The sequence below is a fragment of the Castor canadensis genome, chromosome 18, assembly GCF_047511655.1.
Source record: "Castor canadensis chromosome 18, mCasCan1.hap1v2, whole genome shotgun sequence".
In the NCBI taxonomy this organism is placed as follows: Eukaryota; Metazoa; Chordata; class Mammalia; order Rodentia; family Castoridae; genus Castor; species Castor canadensis.
Window position 1 is genome coordinate 13,813,123 of NC_133403.1, and position 19,149 is coordinate 13,832,271.

General features: G+C 40.1%; 1 protein-coding gene across 1 annotated transcript in view; it reads left to right on the forward strand.

Annotated features, from left to right (window-relative positions):
* The window catches only part of Pi4ka (phosphatidylinositol 4-kinase alpha), a 121,194-nt gene that overhangs the window by 2,150 nt on the left and 99,895 nt on the right, over window positions 1–19,149 (forward strand). The window contains exons 2-3 of the mRNA XM_020160744.2: window positions 13,291–13,407; window positions 17,161–17,254. Coding sequence (XP_020016333.2) covers window positions 13,291–13,407; window positions 17,161–17,254 — 211 coding nt within the window. The remainder of the gene's footprint in view (window positions 1–13,290; window positions 13,408–17,160; window positions 17,255–19,149) is intronic.

Below are 19,149 nucleotides of genomic sequence, written 5' to 3' on the forward strand. Positions count from 1 at the left end.
AATGGGAAAAAAAAGATTCTTTAATCACAATACCATTAGCTTTGTATCTTATAACTGCTTCAATTGCCAAGATTAAAATATATCTTATAATTAGTTAACATTGGCTTAGGTTGGCAACTCCCTGATACCACTTCCTTTGGGAGGTACTTAGTCTCACCATTAATATTTACTAATCATTTCTGTGCAGAAGAGTTCACAGAGTAGATCTTAGGCTGCTGTTTTTGCAAGGGCTTGCTTGCTTGCAAGATTGGTCTATGACTGGCATCTGGGAACTTGGAACTTGAACTGTTCCTTCCAATTCCTTGATAAGTGTGGTTCACTATGCCTAAACTCCGTATATGCTATATGATTTATGTAAAACACCTGCTCTCCTGCTGGGACTCTGATATTTTGACTGCCAGGCAAATGATGCCTATGTTTCCAGCCCCCAATGAAAACCTTGGGTTTTGAGTCTTTAGTGAACATCCCCAGGCACAAGCATTGCACACCTGTTCTTGCATGTTTTGCTATTATAGCTAGGAACAAACTTGTGTACCATCACAGGATGGAGAGAATGTGAGAGAGCTCATGAATTTGTTTCTACAGATACAACTTGTATCTTTCCAGCCCTTGCTGGAATAAAAATTTAGCCATTTGTACAACTATACATGTGTTGGGCATTCTTGGGTACCCCTGAGACATGTTATTTTGTGCAGGAGGCTTCTGTAGGTGACCAATACCATGAAATAACTGTGAATTCCTCTCAATCTCATCTAGGATCTTGACACTGGTTATGATAGGGATCATTGTTAGTCCTATGATACATTCTCCTGCTTTCTAACAGTTGACAAGAAGTTCTTAGCATTTCTAATGGAAGAATTCTTGAGGTTCTTCAGAGTAAAGGAATTTCCAAGTGCCCTCTTGGGATAAAACAAAGATGACTTCAGAGGTAGATGAGTGTTGAACTCGCCCCCCACCATATTTCTATTTTTCTTTCTCCTTTCTTCCAGAAGGTGTCAGAGGAATGACAGAGGCTTAGTACACATAAGATTGACCTCGGGAAGGCTCACCTTGCTGACCCAGACCTTGCATTTGAGCTTAGACATTGGTAATGCAGGCAACCCTGACATGCTTTTAGTGCACTTGAGGCAGCTTAATGACATGCCTTCTCTACCTTTGTCCCTCTATATGCCACAGTTGTGTTTACTCAGTAGATTGTACTTGTTTCTCTTAATTCACTCTTTCATTCAGAAAACATTTCTTTCTTTTTTTTTTTGGGTAGTACCAGGGTTTGAACTCAGTCTCATTGCTTGCTCGGCAGGCACTTTACCACTTGAGCCACTCTGCCAGCCCCAGAAAGCATTGAGCTCCTGCTATTTATTGGTATATGGCTAGTCCAGGTAAATAAACAGTCCTAATTTGGTGTCCTTGGTGACCAAGTTACTAAGTCAAACTCATTGCAAGTCCCCCATTTACTGAGGTATCCCAAGCCTGGTAAGCAGACTCCTGCCGAGTCAGTATTTAAACCCAAGACCCTCGGATATCTGTTCTCTGAACTTTGTACTTTTCCTGTTAGGCTGCTCCTACCCCCAAAGACCTTATCCCACCTTAGAGGACACTTTCTGTGAAGCCCTCTGAGAGCAAGTTCTACTCAGTTTTTAGACCTCTCCCTCTCAGATAAAGATGAGAGGAGGAAAATAGGTAAGAAGAAAGAAAGATGGTTTTCAACATGGAGATTGCCACATAGATTGGTTTCTGATTTCTATCAGCCTGCTAGTCTTGTTCTAGTTTTCTGGTCTCATTTGTCTTCAGAATGTTGCTGAGCTGCCCATACCAAATTTGTTCCTGGTAGGACTCCTGCTATGCTTCCTCTGCTTCCAGAAAATCAGGGACTTGTGCCTGCCTCTCCTTCTCTGGCCTGTATCATACCAGTGAAGCTCCTGATCTGGGTTGTTGAGAGTCTTGGATAGAGCTGACAAAGTAAACATCATTCCTTGCTCTTCTATTCTCTCCACCGTCAGGAGTCTTTGACCAGAGTCCTTTTCCCATGTCCTAGAATGACTGCTCTCTTTTCTTCAGTTAGAATGCCAGAATTGAGCTGGGCACTGGTGACTCACTCCTGAAATCCTAGCTACTCAGGAGGCAGAAATCAGGAGGATCACAGTTCGAAGCCAGACCGGGCAAATAGTTTGTGAGACCCTATCTTGAAAAATCCCATCACAAAAATAGGACTGATGGAGTGGTTTAAGGTGTAGGCCCTGAGTTCAAGCCTCAGGTTACCACACACACACACACAACCATACACAAAAAGAATGCCAGAATTCCCAGGTTTGTTTCAGTTATTGATTGGATGTGTAAATGGTACCATGGCTTTAGGGACAGACTGAGCCTTTCCTGCTGGAGAACAGCTCCATTCTGAGCCCTCCCTTGCTCCAGAAGATGAGCTTGTTAACTCTGCCATGGAATAAAAATCATGGTGTTAGCATGTCTTTAGCATCATAAAGCTGAAAATTTCCTGTCCTCTTTCTTTTTCCTTTGTGAGGCCTTGTTAAAAGAGCCATCCATAGACTGAGAGGAATGAGAATGACCCTGCCTAAAAAAATAGGTCTGGGTGTGGTCCACAATCCCAGCTTCTTGGTAGGTGGTGGTAAGAGGACTGAGGTTCCAGTAGGCTGGCCAGGCAAAGGCGTGTGACCCTAAAGCAAAAGGGACCGGGGCTGTGGCTCAAGCGGTAGAGTGGTTGAAGTTTGAGACCCTGAATTGAAACCCCATGTTGCTCAAAAAAAAACAAAAAACAAAAAAAAAAGAATGAATAAATGAATTAAAGGTCCATTCAAATAGAACAGCTTTTGTTGCTTTGACATCTTTGGATTTGGACATTTCTAACTTCTATGTATTTTTTAATTTCATTTTACTTTATCTTCTATAAGATTTGTCCTCTTAATTTTTAAATTTACCATAAATGGATCTGTTCTTGCTGTCATGTAGTTTATCCTGGAGAGAGACAAACAAGCATTAAACCAACAATCATAACTAAATATAACTTAAAATGGCTACAAGTGCCAAGAAGCAAAAGTAAATGATATTGGCAAATTTTATGTTATATGACTTTTCTTTTTATTATATTTATTTATTATTATGTGCAGTGCTAAGGATTGAACGAGGATTGCCTAGCATGCCTTGTGCATGCTTGGCAAATGCTCTAGCGTTGAGGTACAACCTCTAAATTAATTTTTATTTATTTTGGCCAGACTTGAGGTTAAACTTGGCCTCGTGCTTGGTAGACAGGTGCTCTACCACTTGAGCCATGCCACCAGCTAGGGAAGACTGAAGAGCTAAAGGATGAATAGGAGTTAGCCAGTGGAATATCTACATTTCATTGCTGCTCCATTGGCAGAGAGTACAGCTTGAGTAAAAGTCCAGGTAGGGAAATTTTGACTCATTGAATGATCCTGAAGAACACTGTAGTCTTTTAGGGGTATGTGTGGCTCAACTGGTAAAGCACTTTTCTAGCAATTCAGAGGCCCTGAGTTCAACCCTAGCACTATCAAAAAAAAATAAAGTGTAGGCAGGGCTTGATCACCCAGGGCAGGTCATAAGAATATTTTTGGACTTTATCCTTAAGTAGCTTAATAGTTTAATAGCCTTTAGAAGATTGAAGAAAAATTTAAAATTATTAATAACAGTTTCATAATTCTTTTGCAACTTTCATGTCAATCACTGTCTGTAGGCTGGTCCTGGGGAGGGACTTGACCTGCAAGCACCTTAAACATCAATAAAAGGTTGTGCTGATGTGGAAGTGGTTGTTGTTTGGCCTTTCTTTCTGAGATGACCCACTGTCACAGCTGAAAGTGAGATCAGATGTGAATAATAAATAATAATAATAAATAATGTATTAATAACAAAGTAAAATGTCAGTTATAGTTAGCATATAAGTGGAAAAATACATTAAGGTAATTTGAAGTAGGTCTGTAAAAATTACACTTAATATCAATGTTAAATATTGATTTTCTACATACCTTTTCTCATGAGGAACATAGTCTGCTGCTAGGTCTTTGGGGAGAATTTCTGATTACAATTATATAACTAACTGTAAGATCACAGGATTTTGGTTCTTTCTTTTCATGCATGCTAGGATGGTAGCTCTACCACTTGAGCCATGCCACCAGTCCTTTTGTATGTATTTTTGTTTTTTGAGATTGAGTCTCGATAACTTTGCCTTGGCTGGCTTTGAACTCACCATCTTCTGCCTCAGTCTCCCAAGTAGCTATGATTACAAGTATGCACCATCACTCCTAGCTTCAAAAACATTTTAAATTTATTTATTTATTCACTCATTCATTCATTTAGTGGTACTTGGGTTTGAACTCAGGGCCTCTAGGTTGCTAGGCAGATGCTCTATGACTTGAACCACAGTTCTAGCCCCTTTTGCTTTAGTTATTTTTGAAATAGGGTCTTGAGTTTTTGCCTGAGCTAGCCTGCAGTGTGTTCTTCCTACTTATGTCTCCCTCATAGCTGGGATGACTGGCACTTACCATCACATCCAGCTTTTTTGTTGGGATGGGGTCTTGATAACTTTTGCCCAGGCTGACTTCAAACCTCAATCCTGTTCTTTACCTCCTAAGTAGCTGGGAGTTCAGGTGTGAGCCACTTTGTCTAGCTCAAAATGATCAGGGCTCAAAAAATAGGGGAAGAGGGCTAGGATGTGGCTCAATTGGTAGAGTACCTGCCTAGCAAGCACAAAGCCCTGAATTCAAACCCCAGAACTGCCAACAAAACAACAAAAATCCTGGTATAGGCATACCTTGGAAATATTGCAGGTTTGGTTCCAGACCACTGCAGTAACATGAATATTACAATAAAGAGCCAAGCTCGTTTTTAAAAACTAAAAAAATGAGAGAAGAGAAACTTCTATTAATGTTCTCCAGATTTTGACTTGTTAACTGTGTGTAAAAGCACATGTAATGCTGCCTGTGTGGAATGTTACAGAAAGCCTTGTTAATTGTTCAGAAGGTCCTGCATCCACTTTTTGTTTTTTTACAACAACTTTGAAACACCCTACCACTAATACTTAAAGCTTAGTTTTTAGTTCTCAGGGACTTTTGTTTAAGGACTCTTCTCAGAGGTTTCAAGTAACAAGCTTAAAAAATCGTGTAATTTGCCAGCTTTGGTAATGGTATTGTTGTAAGGTATGTGGCTACATACCTTGCCTTCACCCTCTGTTGTGGTTGAATCTCATCTGCAGTTTTCTGCTCAGTCATCCAAGCTGCTAGGGTTTGAACTCAGGGCTTCATACGTGCTAGGCAGGTGCTCTACCACTTGAGCCACTCCACCAACCTGATGGCTTCTTATTTTCTCCTTTGGTTTGGCATTTGCTTAATTGAGATATCTCTTTTGGGTCAAAATATTACCACAAGGGAGAGAGCAGGGGACAGGCGGGGGAAATGGCCCAAACAATGTATGCAGATAGGAATAAATGAATGAGAAATGATAAAAAATATTGCCACAAGTTCTTATCAAAGTCTAAGTAAGGTATTTCTGTTGCCCCCGTGTGATCCATTGGCATATTGACCGCATCAAAGTGGTAGGTAGATCCTTTTTGAACATGGGACTAACCTGTTTATCGCTGGCAAATTTTGAGCTTAATCAAACCATAGTCCCCTAAAAATAAGTAATGTGCTAGTTGGTTGTAAAATTCTGAAAAATCATTGAATGCTACTTTTATTTTTTATTTTAAAAGAGATTATAGTGTTAGAGCTTTAATTAGGAATCTGATATCCCTGTGTGTTTCATCATTCGTAGAATGAGGATGATGAATAATATCTACCTAAGGGGCTATTATAATGATTAAGTCAGTTAATACAGACTGACACCTGGCATGTGATATAGGCTCAGTGTTAGCTGTTATCATTTGAAGAATGGCGCTCACCAGAATTGGTTCTCCTTTACCTGATGTGTGATGACTTCCATAGGGTCCAGGATCAAATCTTAAAATGTTTTTTTCGTAACAGTTCTAGTTTACAATGGCATTTTTACATCAAAGCTATGTCCTTGTGCCAGGCTTTTTGGGCCCTTAGTCATTTGGTTTTTCCTTCCTGCTTCCCTCCCTCCTTTCATCCCTTCTTTGTGGTGCCAGGCAAATGCTCTCCCATTGGCCTATAGCTCTAGTTCAATCATTTGGTTTCTGATTTATTAGTTATACACTAGTTGTTGTTTCATTTGTATAAGTTTTGAAAATCCTTCTAGATTGTAGCACTTGTGAGGGAGAGACTGTGTATCATACATCACTTCATTTGAGTGTTATTCCATCCATTCCTCTACAGTGATGAGGTAGATATTTATTTGTTCAGTGCCAACTGCATGCTACCACCCTGTGGTAATCCTTCCCTTTATCCTTTTTTTTGGTACCAGAGATTCAACCCAGGGCCTTTGCATGCTAGATGAGTGCTCTGCTACTTGAGCCACGCCCCCAGACCTTTGTCACTTTATTATTATTATTTTTTTTTTTGAGACAGTGTCTCACTGGCTTCAAACTCACTGGCTTCAAACTCACAATCCTCCCACCTTCTGAGCGCTAGGATTAAAGGATAATAAGTGTGTATCATCATGCCTGATTGGTTTTGCATTTTTTGATTTCAATCAGAAATTGGTCAGTTGTGATACAAAAATATTTATTGAAAAACCCAAAATTAAACAACTTAAAAGTTTTAAATTGTGTACCATTCTGAGTATTGTGATGAAATCTCAGACTGTCCTGCTCTGCCCTACCTGGGATGTGAATAATCCCTTTGTTCAGTGTATCTACTACCTATCATTAGTCATTTAGTAGTCATCTAGGTTATCAGATTGACTGTTGTGCTATTGCAATGCTTGTGTTTCAGTAACTCTCGTTTTACTTAATAATGGCTCCAAAGTTCAAGTGATGTTGGCAATTCACATATGCCAAAGAGAAGTTGTAAAGTGCTTCTTTTAAGTGAAGAGGTGCAAATTCTAGACTTAATGAGGAAAGAAAAAAAAATTGTAGGCATGGTTGCTAAGATCCACGATAAGAACAAATCTTTCCATGAAGTTCTGAAGGAAAAGGAAATTTGTGCTGGTTTTTACTTCATACCTCAACTTGCAAAAGTTATAACCATTGTGTGTGGTAAGTGGGAAAAAGGTATTAAATTATAGGTTTCAGTACTGTGTGATTTCAGGCCTCCACTGGGGATCTTGGTGTGTGTCAGCCATGGATGAAGGAGGATTACTATACTGATTATATGATAGGTGTCACAGCATGGTTAAACCCTGAACTAGGAAACTTGGGTTCTAGTGATCCTGAACCTCTTTTCTTTCATTCTCACCTCATCAAAGGTCTGTGACATTGGCCCCTTTTGTTCCACTAAGTAGTTGTTAAAGTTCTAAAATGTGGAGAATGCAGTGGGTACAATGATGAGGAAGACACAGTCTTGCTTGTAGTGAGCAGAAGATAAGTACACTAGTAATTATCCCAAGAGAAGTAGAGCTTTAAGTGACTATTGAGAGCTCCAACAGGAGAGATCACATGAAGTTAGTTTCTGGGTTCTGGAAAATGTTTGAGAAGAGGAAATTTCAATTGAATTGAAGTGGATCTTGAAAGAATGGGCAGAATTTTTTAGGGGTAAAGGGGTAGGTTGGATAAAATGGTGTAGATGGGTGAAAACCATGGGAAAGATCCCCCGGGACGAAATGAAAATTGATACCCAGGAGCTCTGGTGTATGGCAGAAGTTGCCAGACTGGGAGTGTAAATTGAGTGTTCCTTGGACAATGGGGATCCAGGAAAGGTGTATGAACTGGCAGTGGTAATATTAGAGTATGGGAGTGAGAAAAGACAGAGATTGAGTCTAGTGTTGCCTCAATTGGACTTGATCCTTCTGGGCCTAGTTACCTAACCTGTAAAACCAGGATAGTGGACCATAGGTAGTTAGATCTATGTGACCTTTTCCAGCCCTACATTTGTGTATATTTGGGAGATGCTGGTGGTCCTCAGGCCTGAAGTTCTGATTAGTATCATTCACTATATCAGGTGGGACTTGTGTGTGTTCTGTATTTCTGTCCTTTTACAAAAATTACGCAAAGAAAAGGTCTGTCATATTCCATTTTTTTCCTTTTTTTTTGCAGAATTGGGGTTTGAATTTAAGGCTTTGTGCTTGCAAAGCAGGTGCTCTAGTGCTTGAGCCACACCTTCAGTCCATTTCGCTCTGGTTATTTTGGAGATGGGGGTCTCATGAACAATTTGCCCGGTCTGGCCCCAAACTGCAATCCTCCTGATCTCAGCCTCCCAAGTAGCTAATATTACAGGCCTGTAGCTAAAACACCTACTCTAATGGGTATTTGTTGTTGTTTGTTTTGGGGCTGTTTTTCAGCTAATTAATTACTTTATAAATTTGTCTTTTTAGGGGGTGGAAGGTGCTAGAGATTAAAACCCGGGGCCTTGTTCATGCTAAGCACATGCTCTACCACTGAGTCATACCTCTAGTTCCCTCTAAATTTGTTTTTTAGCTACACAGAGCTATGAAATATTTTCTTTTTTTTTTCTTACTCATTTATTCACATGTGCATACATTGTTTGGGTCATTTCTCTCCCCTTCCCCCCTTCCCCCTCCCCGAAATATTTTCAAGACAGTTTTGTGAGCATAAGATTTATGTGCCAAGGTGTCTTGTTTTAGGTGGTACCTTGGCGCTTTGGTCTCTGCTATGCCTGTTGTTGTAGTTATGGGAGGTCTAAGTCAAGCCTGGGATAGCTGTATCTCTGGCCACATTAAGAGAAAGGCTGGCCAAGTGCCGGTGGCTTATACCTGTAATCTTAGCTACTTGGGAGGCTGAGATAGGGAGGATCTTGGTTCAAAGCCAGCCCAGGCAAATAGTTTATGAGACCTCCATCTCTAAAAGAACCAGAGAAAAACGGACTGAAGATGTAGCTCAAGCAGTTGAGTGCCTGCTTTGCAAGTGTGAAGCCCTGAGTTCAAACTTCAATACTGCCAAAAAAAAAAAAAGTAAAGTTTTTCTATTTAGATTGAGATTCTTTGAGAAGTTTTATTTAAGTAGGAGTTGTTTTATTGATGTTAAGATGTTGGAATTAAGCCGGATGCCAGTGACTAATGCCTGTAATCCTAGCTGCCTAGAAGACTAAGACTGAGAGGATAGCATTTCAAGGCCAGTCTCTGGGCATAGTAGTTTGTGAGACTCTCGTCTCTAAAATAACCAAAGCAAAATGGGCTGGAGGTATGGCTCAGGTGGTAGAGTGCCTATTTTGCAAGTGTGAAGCCCTGAGTTCAAATACCAATCTACCAAAAAAAAAAAAAGATGTTAGTGTTAAGGACTTTATATAACTGTTGTGTATTGTGGAGAGTGCATTATGAGAAGCCTATGAGAACTGGACATAAGTAAGGTCAGATGCAGCTCAGTTGCTTTTCCTAAGATGTTTATCTGTAGGCCAAAATTGGCATGGCCGGGCCACAGAAAAGGGAAATGCAGAAAAGCTGCTTCTCCTAAATTGTTTATGTTCAGAGAAGCAGGAATGCAGGTTTCTCCTGTTACAATGTCATGCCCCTCTCCGAGAACCGCTGCTCCACCCTGTTTACCACTAGATATAAAAGACTCACTGAAGGAAGACACGAGGCTTTTGCTTTGGGGGCTTTTTGCTTTGGGCTTTTGCTTTGAGGCTTTTGCTTTGGGCTTTTGCTTGAGGCAGGCATTTGGAAGGGAAAAGGATTGCTGAGTGGAAAGGATTGCTGAAGGAGAATTGCTAAAGGGGAATTGCTAGCAAGCCTGAGGGCTGAGACTTTAAGAAAGCTAAAGAGAACATGGGACAGTGCAAGTCTGCACCAAGAACTTTATGCATAGGTTTTAGAAAAGCTAAGCTAAAGAAAAGCTAAAAAGAACATGGGACAGAGCGAGTCTAAGAAAAGAGGTTTTAGAGAATAGTGAAGCAAAGTTTTAAAGAAGACTTTAAAGCAAGGTTTTAAAGAACTGTAATGGAGTAAGGCCTTAAAGAATAAAGATAGAGATAAGAAGCAGAGTGAAAAAGAAGCAATGAGGGTTGTGCATCGCCACCCAAGCACCCAACACACCTGATCCCACTTTCTGTCTGTCTATCCTGTGTCCTTTCTGCATCTCCTGTCACCCTCCAGTTAAGCCCAATTAGGTTCAGTAATAACCAGGAACAAGAGAAAGCTCGCTCCAACAAGGGAGCAAAAGAAAGCTCACTCCAGTGTATGAAAACATCTCTTTTACTTGTTTGACCCAGATCTGTAAGTTTTATGTTACTTCTTCGTTTTTAGGTTATCCAAATTCTATTTTTGAAATATTACAAGCTTTTCTCTTATTTTCTTAGCTCATGAATATAAAGGTTATTGTCCTTTCAAAAATAAGATTTACAAGCCAGGCACAGTGGCTCTTGCCTGTAAACCTAGTTAGTTACTTGGGAGGCTGAGATCAGGAGGATCAAAGTTCAAGGCTAGTCAGCAGTTAACAAACAGTTAGGGAGGTCCTACTTCAATCAATAAAAAGCTGGCCATGGTAGCACATATCTGTTATCCCAAGCTATACAGGGGACTGAGATAGGGAGGATTGAGGTTCCAGGCCAGCCTGGGGAAAAGAGATTGTGACACTCCATCTCAACAGAAAAAAGCTGGACATGGTAGCATATGCTTATCATCCCAGTTAAGGGGGAAGCATAAAATAGGATTGAGCCCAGGAATTGGAGACCAGTCTGGGCAACATAGACTCTTTAAACAAAAAGGGTGGGAGGCTGGCAAAGTGGCTCAAGTGGTAGAGCACCTGCTTAGCATTCAAGAGGCCATGAGTCAAACCTCAATATTGCCCCCAAATCTCCAAATACCTGAGATAATGAACTCATAAAGAGAAAATGTTTATTTTAGCTCATAGTCTTAGAGGGTCTAGTCCATGATTAGTTGGCCCCATGGCCTTGGGCCTGTGGCAAGGCATCATGGCAGGTATGCATGGCAGAGCAGAGTTGTTCACCTCATGACCAGGAAGCACTCAGCCATGACCTAAAGACTTCCCACTTAGCCCCGCCTCTTATAGGTTCTACCTCCTCTTAACAGTGTCTAACCAAGCCTTTAACACATTGTCTTTTAGGGGGCATTCAAGATCCAAATAATACTAAATTGAACTTTATAAAAGCATTTGTGTGTGTGTGTTGCTGGGGACCAGCCCTGGGTCCTTGCACAGTCTAGGCAAGTGCTTTACCTCTGTGAGGCCTTGCTCCCAGTCTGAAAGCATTGCTTTTGTAGGTCAGGTAGTTGAATATCCACAATTTCATGTGGATAAAGTGATCAAGTGGCGGAATTGCTTATTGGAATGTTGAATATTTAGACGGCCTCCAGTTTTTAAATTTATATATACAGCATGTTAATAAATGTATTTCTACATCATTTTTATCTGAGCTTCTAATTATTATTTGTTTATAGTCAGTCATTCCTGGAAAGAAAATTATTAGGGAAAAGAATGTTGCTTCTCTTCTTAAAAGATGCTTTTAAGTGTGTTACTGGTTTGCATTTGCCTGTTTAAAATCTAAGCTAACAAAAGCAATTCATTGTCTTTTAAAAATTACAGAGGCAATTTCATAATGCATTTTCAGGGTACACATCAAGCAGTACACCACATACTGTTAAAACATGCTACTGCAACCATTTGAATGTCAGTAAGTGACTTTTCATTGAGACTACTACAGACCAGGAAGGTCAGGGCCTCCTGGTGTTTCTTACTGCTTTGCTCAGAGTTTTTTGTGGTAAGAGTCTCAAGATTGGCATCACCTATAGTCCTACTCATATTAAGTCCAGGTTTTTTGGTTCCTTTTAGACAGACATTTGCTGTTGGTTTGTTTTGAAGATAATCCTAATTTTTCCATATGTTCTGTAATTTGCTGATTTACTGCCTTGCTTTGCCTTCTACTAGTCACTTTTGCAGCATATCTAGTAACAATAGGTGTAGTTACTTAGCATGCACTAACTATGAGTTGTTCACAATCCCAATGCTTTAAACACTTTTTTTTTCCTTTCTGAATAATGGGGATTGAACTCACAGTCTCCTGCTTGTCAGGCAAGTGCTTTACTGCTTTAGCCATGTCCCCAGTCCCACATTTAGTTTTTAAAAGAAGCCTCAGATGAAGTATTGTTACTGCAGGTGGCTGTGGGTAACCTGCCAAGGGCACCATGAGGGAGTGGGCACTCCAGCTGTCCTGGCATTGAAACATCTATTTTAGACATTGAGCCTTGCCTCTTCTCTGTATATGTTATTTTAACCCTCAGCTCACATTCCTCAGATAGTATATATTTTGGGGTCATATGTATGTTTATTTTAGCAGCTGGAAATGTTCTTTTTATGATTTTTTAAAATTATTATTTTGTTGGGGCTGGGGCTTGAACTCAGGGCTTCATACTTGCAAAACAGGTGTTCTACCTCTTGAACCACACCTCTAGTCCATTTTGCTCTGGTTATTTTGAAGATGGAGCCTTGCAAACTGTTTGCCTGGGCTGGCCTTGAACTGCAGTCTTCTTGAGCTTAGTCTCCTAAGTAGCTAGGATTACAGGCATGAGCCACCTGACGTGATTTTTTTTTTTTTTCTTTTTTTGAGAAAGGGTCTTGCTATGTAGCCTAGGCTGGCCTGAAGCTCAAGATCCTCTTGCCTCTGCCTCCCAAATGCTGGGATCGTAAGTGTTTATTACCATGCCTGGCTCTTTATGATTTGTTTTCTTTTGGTGTACTGGGGCTTGAACTCAGGATCTCTTCCTTGCTAGGCAAGTGTTCTACCACCTGAGCCTTGACTCCAGCTATGGTTTTTTAAACATTTTTATATTATTTTATATTAGTTGTACAACTATTTTATATTACAACTATTTTATATTAGTTGTACAGAGGGCTTTCATTGCGACTCTTGCAATTTGTCTTAGATTACTCCCCCTCCATCATTCTCCCTATTTTTATGATTTTTAAGACAGGTTTTTACAGCTTCCTTTGTGGGGGCTGGCTTCAAACTTGTGATTCTCTCACTTCTGTCTCCCAAGTGTCTGGTATCACGGGCATGGGTCATCACACCCAGCTGTTTGTTGAGACAGGATCTCTCTACTTTTGCCTAGGGCCAGCCTCAAACTCTTGAACCTCTTGTCTCTGCCTCCTGAGAAGCTAGGGTTAAAGGTATGCACCACGCTAGGCCTAATGACTTATTTGTTACATATATTCACATACATCTATGGGACTGGTTTATTTCTGAATGTGGTCTTATATTTTCTGAAGGTATGGTTTTATTTTTTTATCTCATTTTCTAGGTTCAAAAGCTGCTTTGCATGTGCCCAGTAGATTTCCATGGAATCTTCCAACTAGATGAAAGACGGAGAGATGCTGTGATTGCCTTGGGCATTTTTCTCATCGAATCTGATCTTCAGGTAAGTCTTTATTAAATTTAGAATTTCTGCACTGTAAAAGGGGTTATAATAAGAATTTGTATCCACTTACATTTACCTAATGGCAATACTGGAAGAGTGTATCGCAACCTAATCAAAGTGATTAAGGTGAGAGTGAGATAGGATAGATGGAACAGGTGGGAATGAGTCTTTCTTAGGAGATCTACTTTTTTTTTTTAAACTGTGTAATTATATTAAGTTTTTTCTTTTCAGGAAATAAATTAAAATTTTTTTGAGATGTTAATTGTGTGCCCTCCAGAGTAGGCTTGGATTTTAGTCTTAGGTAAAATTCTCATCAGTCAGACTCAAGGATATCATTTTTTTTCTTTTGAAAGGACAGAATCACTTGAGATAATTTTGGTATAACATTTTTTTAAAAGCTGTGAGAGAAATAAATTTTTAGAGTACATTTAATGTGTTATTATAATGTATTATTAATAATAATGATAATAACTATATAATTATCATTATTATATATAATATATATATTATATATATATAGTGATATAATATAATAATGATAATAATAATTACTATTAATAATAATAATGCCAGTGGGACTGGGGTTTGAACTCAGGGCTTTCTGGTTGCAAAGAAGGCACTCTATACCACTTAAGCCACACCTCCAGTTCAGTTTTACTTTGGTTATTTTGGAGGTGGCGTCTCCTGAACTATCTGCCCATGGTGGCCTTGAACTACCTTCCTCCCATTGTCAGTCTCCCAAGTAGCCAGGATTATAGGTTTGAGCCACCAGTGCCTGGTTCATTTATATACTTTTGATAGGGATTAAACAACAAAGCTAATTGAAGCAAATGATTGATCCTTAGATGTAGACTATTTTTTATTTTTTATCATTGTCATATACCATTTTTTTTTCTTGCTGGTAGTGGGGTTTGAACTCAGCCTCACACTTGCTAGGCAGGTGTTCTACCACTTGAGCCACTCCACCACTCCAACACACTTTTTTGTGTTGAGTGTCTTTGAGATAGGGTCTCTTAAACTATTTGCCTGGGCTAGCTTCGAACTGTGATCCTCCTGATCTGTTTCTCCAGTAGCTAGTAATACAGGCATGAGCCACCAGTGCCCAGCTAGCAGATACCTTTTTAAAATTCCAAGTTTAATCATGCTATGTTAGAAAAATAAAGATGCTATGTATATGAAAAATCATCTAAAATGTTAGCTTGCACTGGGAGCCAGTGGCTTATGCCTGTAATCCTAGCTACTTGGGAGGCTGAGATAGGGAGGATCATAGTTTGAGACCAGCCTAGGCATATAGTTCATGAGACCCTCATCTCCAAAATAACCAAAGCAAATTGGACTGGAGATGTGGCTCAAGCAACACAGCATCCACTTTGTAGGCATGAAATCTTGAGTTCAAACCACAGTCTGACTCCCCCCCAAAAAAATTAGCTTGTATTTCCTAGAAATTTTACTTCAATAAGTATTAATATTTTGGGCAGAGTATTTAACATTTTTCTTTGGGTCTGGTTCTCAAACTCAGAGCCTTACACAAGCTAGGCAGACACTTTACAACTGAGCCATATCCCCAGCCCGTGTTATACTCTGGAAAAAAATAAACATTAAAAAAATTTTTTTTTTGATGGTGCTGGGGTTTGAACTTGGGGCCTTGTACTTGCTAGGCAGGCACTCTACTTCTGGAGCCACACCTCCTGCCTAAAAATAAGCATTTTAATTATAGAGCAACATTTTAATAAATAAGGTTGCCTAACCAAGGTCACAAAATTAGATACATAGCTTAATTTTAGTTTTTCTTCTGTGTACCTATTTATAAACATGAAAAGAAAGAAAGCCGTTTTACTTTATTGTATGTGTGGTGCTAGGGATTGAACCAGAGCCTTGCACTTGCTAAGCAAGCACTTCTACTCTCTGTTTGAGAAATCCTACTTAAATATAAAATTAATTATACAGGACCAAAAAGAATTTTTAAACTACTGCTATTGAGGCCCTGAGTTCAAACCCCAATACCACCAAAAACTACTGCCATTCACATGTGTACTACTTGAAAATAGCTTTGGAAAATGCATCACTTTATAGATGTACCTACAAGTCCCCAAATTTTGTACTTGGAATAGACTTTTTAAGCTGGTAAGAAGGGTTGAGTACAAATTACCTTTGATATAGTTTGGGTTCTTATCCGGTGCCACATGACATCCCTCGGACCGTACAGTTTGCCTGTGCTCTCAGGGAAGCCTACTGACCTCATGAGTACAAGGAGAGGAACCCAGCTTACTTCATCAGCCCTTTAGGAATGCCTTAGGGGCCAGTTTTCTCTTGGTATTCCTTGATTACATCCAGGATGGGTTGATGTTGGTCTTCTTTCTGTCCAGTTCAAGGGCTTCCCTGGCAGCTGCTGTGGCCAGAGTGCCTTATAGTTATTCCATACTACTACAGCCATCATAGTTTATATGGGGGAGAGACAGCCAGGGGCAACTTCTTCCACAGGGGATGCAGTGCAAGCCCTTTGGAGTTTTGTGCTTTTCAGTCCACCAGGATCCTGGACAGATGTTCTAGGAAGCTGCTTTTTATCAGTTACAAGAGTTTTTTTTGCTTATGAATCTGCATTTAGAGCTCAGAAGAGTGGCTATCTCTAGTCCATTGGGCACCAGCTGGGTACAATTGAGGGTCTAAGCCAGGTGTAATCCTAGCACTGAGGAGGCTGAGGCAGGTAAATCTTTGAAGTCAGTTTATACTTCACAGTGATACAATGTTTCAGAAAGAAAAAAAGGAAAAGAAAATCTGGGAGCTGGAATCACCTGAAGCCTGTTCATGCATATTCTGGGGTTCACCCATGTGTACGTGACCTTTCCATGTGGCCTGGGCCTTGTCATAATACTGTGTTTGGGTTCCAGATCTAGTATCCTGAGAAAGAACCAAGTGGAAGCTGCATTGCTTTCTAGTCTGGAAGTTAGAGTTATATTTATGCTACTTTCTATCTAAACTAGTAGCAAATCCCTAAGGGCGGTGAATTAGACTCCACCTTTGGGTGGGAGGAGCATTAAGGAATTTGTGGCCATGTTTTAAAAATCATCCCATGCTTTTTTTAGTATTTTAGAATATCAGATCCCCTTCTCCTGTGTAATCCTCAACTGAAGCAGCTGTAGACAGGGAAGTAACCCCAAAAAGCTAATGATGGACGATGATGGAGCTGTACGTTACGGGCTTATTTGGAATGAAAGGAGTTTTTCATTTGGCTAATGTTGGCCATAAAGTCTAACGCTTCACTTGAGAGGAGCAAAAGGAAGCATGAAGTGGAAAGTTTCACAAAAGAGGAAAAGAGGACAGGGACGTGAACAACAACAAAGCATCCTCAAGTTGAGATGTTTGTGACTGTGAGCACCTTTCCAGTCCCGAGGATCTTATCTGGGATCCATAGGTGGGGTTTGGGTGATCTGTACCCATTTTGCTGAAGGCAGCTTTGTATGTGTACCACATACCTTATGAAGAGGCCCTCCTCCCTCGAGGAGACCCAAGCAGGCTGGACATTCAGGTTTGAGCCCTTTTCTTTGGTCCCCGAGGTGCAGGCTGATGATACTTCTTCTGTACTCTGTTGTGTAGAAACAGGACATGTGATGCCATGTGAACTTACTCATACTTTACATTATCTCTAGAGAATCTCTAAGTTTATTAGAATGTGGATATGCTTTGCTTTAAGTTTAAGCTTAAGCTGTGAGAAAAAGCCTACTAGTCACTTATTAAATATACTTTTTTTTAAAGCACAAAGACTGTGTGGTTCCTTACCTTCTTCGACTTCTCAAAGGTCTTCCAAAAGTGTATTGGGTTGAAGAAAGCACGGCTCGGAAAGGCAGAGGTAATTTTATATATTTTTCCTGAATACAAAGAAAAGTATGTTTAGCATCTTTATGGATCAAGTGTTTATTCATAGTAACATAGTTACTATGATACATAGTTAGGATGCTTGTAGCTGGTCCCACTCCTGGCCAGAACAACTAACTGCTTCCAGCAATGTGGGCTGAGCTTACTATTGTGCAAACCCCATGAACAAGGGGGGAAGTAGAAGATGGGCTGGGCTGACAGTTTTCTATTGCTCTCTTTTTAGAAAGAGCAAGCACTCTGAGACTTTTAGGAAATTTTTTCTCTTAATGTCATTAGCCAGAATTGGATATCTGCCATATCCCCAAACCATTCATACTGCCCTTTGAGTAGGAGACTCATTCACAGAGGGAGGTCAGTTCTCTACATTGCATTACCCTGTTCCAAAATGGTGAGATGGGTATTAGGGACTCAACCATAAATGGCTCACTATAAATGATTTTATCAATCTGTTGCTGTTACTAAGTTTTTGTTATTTGCACCTTTAGGGATGGAATAAATTCATGTGTATTTTCTTTTAACTTATATTTTATTTTGATCTCTTTTTAGGGTCAAAATGAGAGTAGTAGTCTTTGCCTCTCCTCTTCTCCACTGCTTTCCTTTCCCTTCCTCCCTCCTTACCTTCCTTCTTCTGAAATATTCACATAGGTCCACTGTGTGCCAAGCATTGTACTAAGCACTTAAAACACAGATGTTCTTGTATACTGATTTCCTAAGGCTCCTAAACTAGTTTGGTACATGTTTTAGGGTTTAGGACCCATGTGACTCAAGTTTCTTTGAAACATATCTCTGTAAGGCCTCATATAGCACCTTTGTATGTATGTGTACCATCAGGCCCAGGTTTTAGTTGTAGAAATAGGGTCTGACTAACTTTTTGCCTGGGCTGGCCTCAAACTGATAACATCTGGATCTCTACTTCCCAGTAGCTAGAATTATAGGCATGAAGCCACCAAGCCCAGTCTAAACTCCGCCCCCCCCCTTTTTTTTTTTGACAATAGTAGGGTTTGAGCTTGGTTTCATGCTTGCAAAATAGGTACTGTACTGCTTGAGCCACATCTCCTGTCCTAAATTTTCATTTTAAAGTAACATTTGACTTTTCTTTTAAAGGCAGTATTACTTATGCTATTAAATTCTAGAACAGAAGTTCTCAAAGTGTTGTCACTGGGCCATCAGCATCACCAGGGAACTTGTCAGAATTGCACATTGACAGACCCTGCTTTAGAGCTAGTGAATCAGAGCTCTGGGCCTGAGATGTGGAAGCTCTCAGGTGATTCTGATGCACAGGCAAATGTGAGAATGACCTAGAGCTGCACTTTAAAGACCTTCTGCCATGTACTATGAGTGTACCCAGAGAATAGTTGGCACTCTTACGTCCTTGGTGTTAGATTGATTAAGTATTAAGGTTGATTTCCTATTTAATCCTGATCGAACCAAATGGCAAGTGGTTCTTGTGTTTGAAGGTATGTGTGGTAAAAAGGCTGCATAGCTTTTGGCCTTTTAGATAGGTTACTTCCTCCAGTCCTGTAGTTCCTAAGAGCTACCCTAGTAGGAGGCTTAGCATTGGAAGAACTTAAAAACTTATGGGGCATGGCTGTGGTTGTAGTTCAGTTGTGCTTAGCATTCATGAGGCTCTGGGTTCAATCCCCAATACAAACAAACAAAACAGAAGCTGTGTGTGTGTTACAGGGGTTTGAACTCAGTGCTTTGAGCTTGGTCGGCAGTTGCTCTCCAGTTGAGCCACATCCTCAGCCCAATAAAAACATTTTTAAAAAGAAGCTTTTGAGATATAGAGAAAAGCTTTGGAGCTCTTGTCAGGGTTTTCCCCACTTGCCAAAAAAAACAGAAAAGAAAATGTAAACATTCCATTCTTCT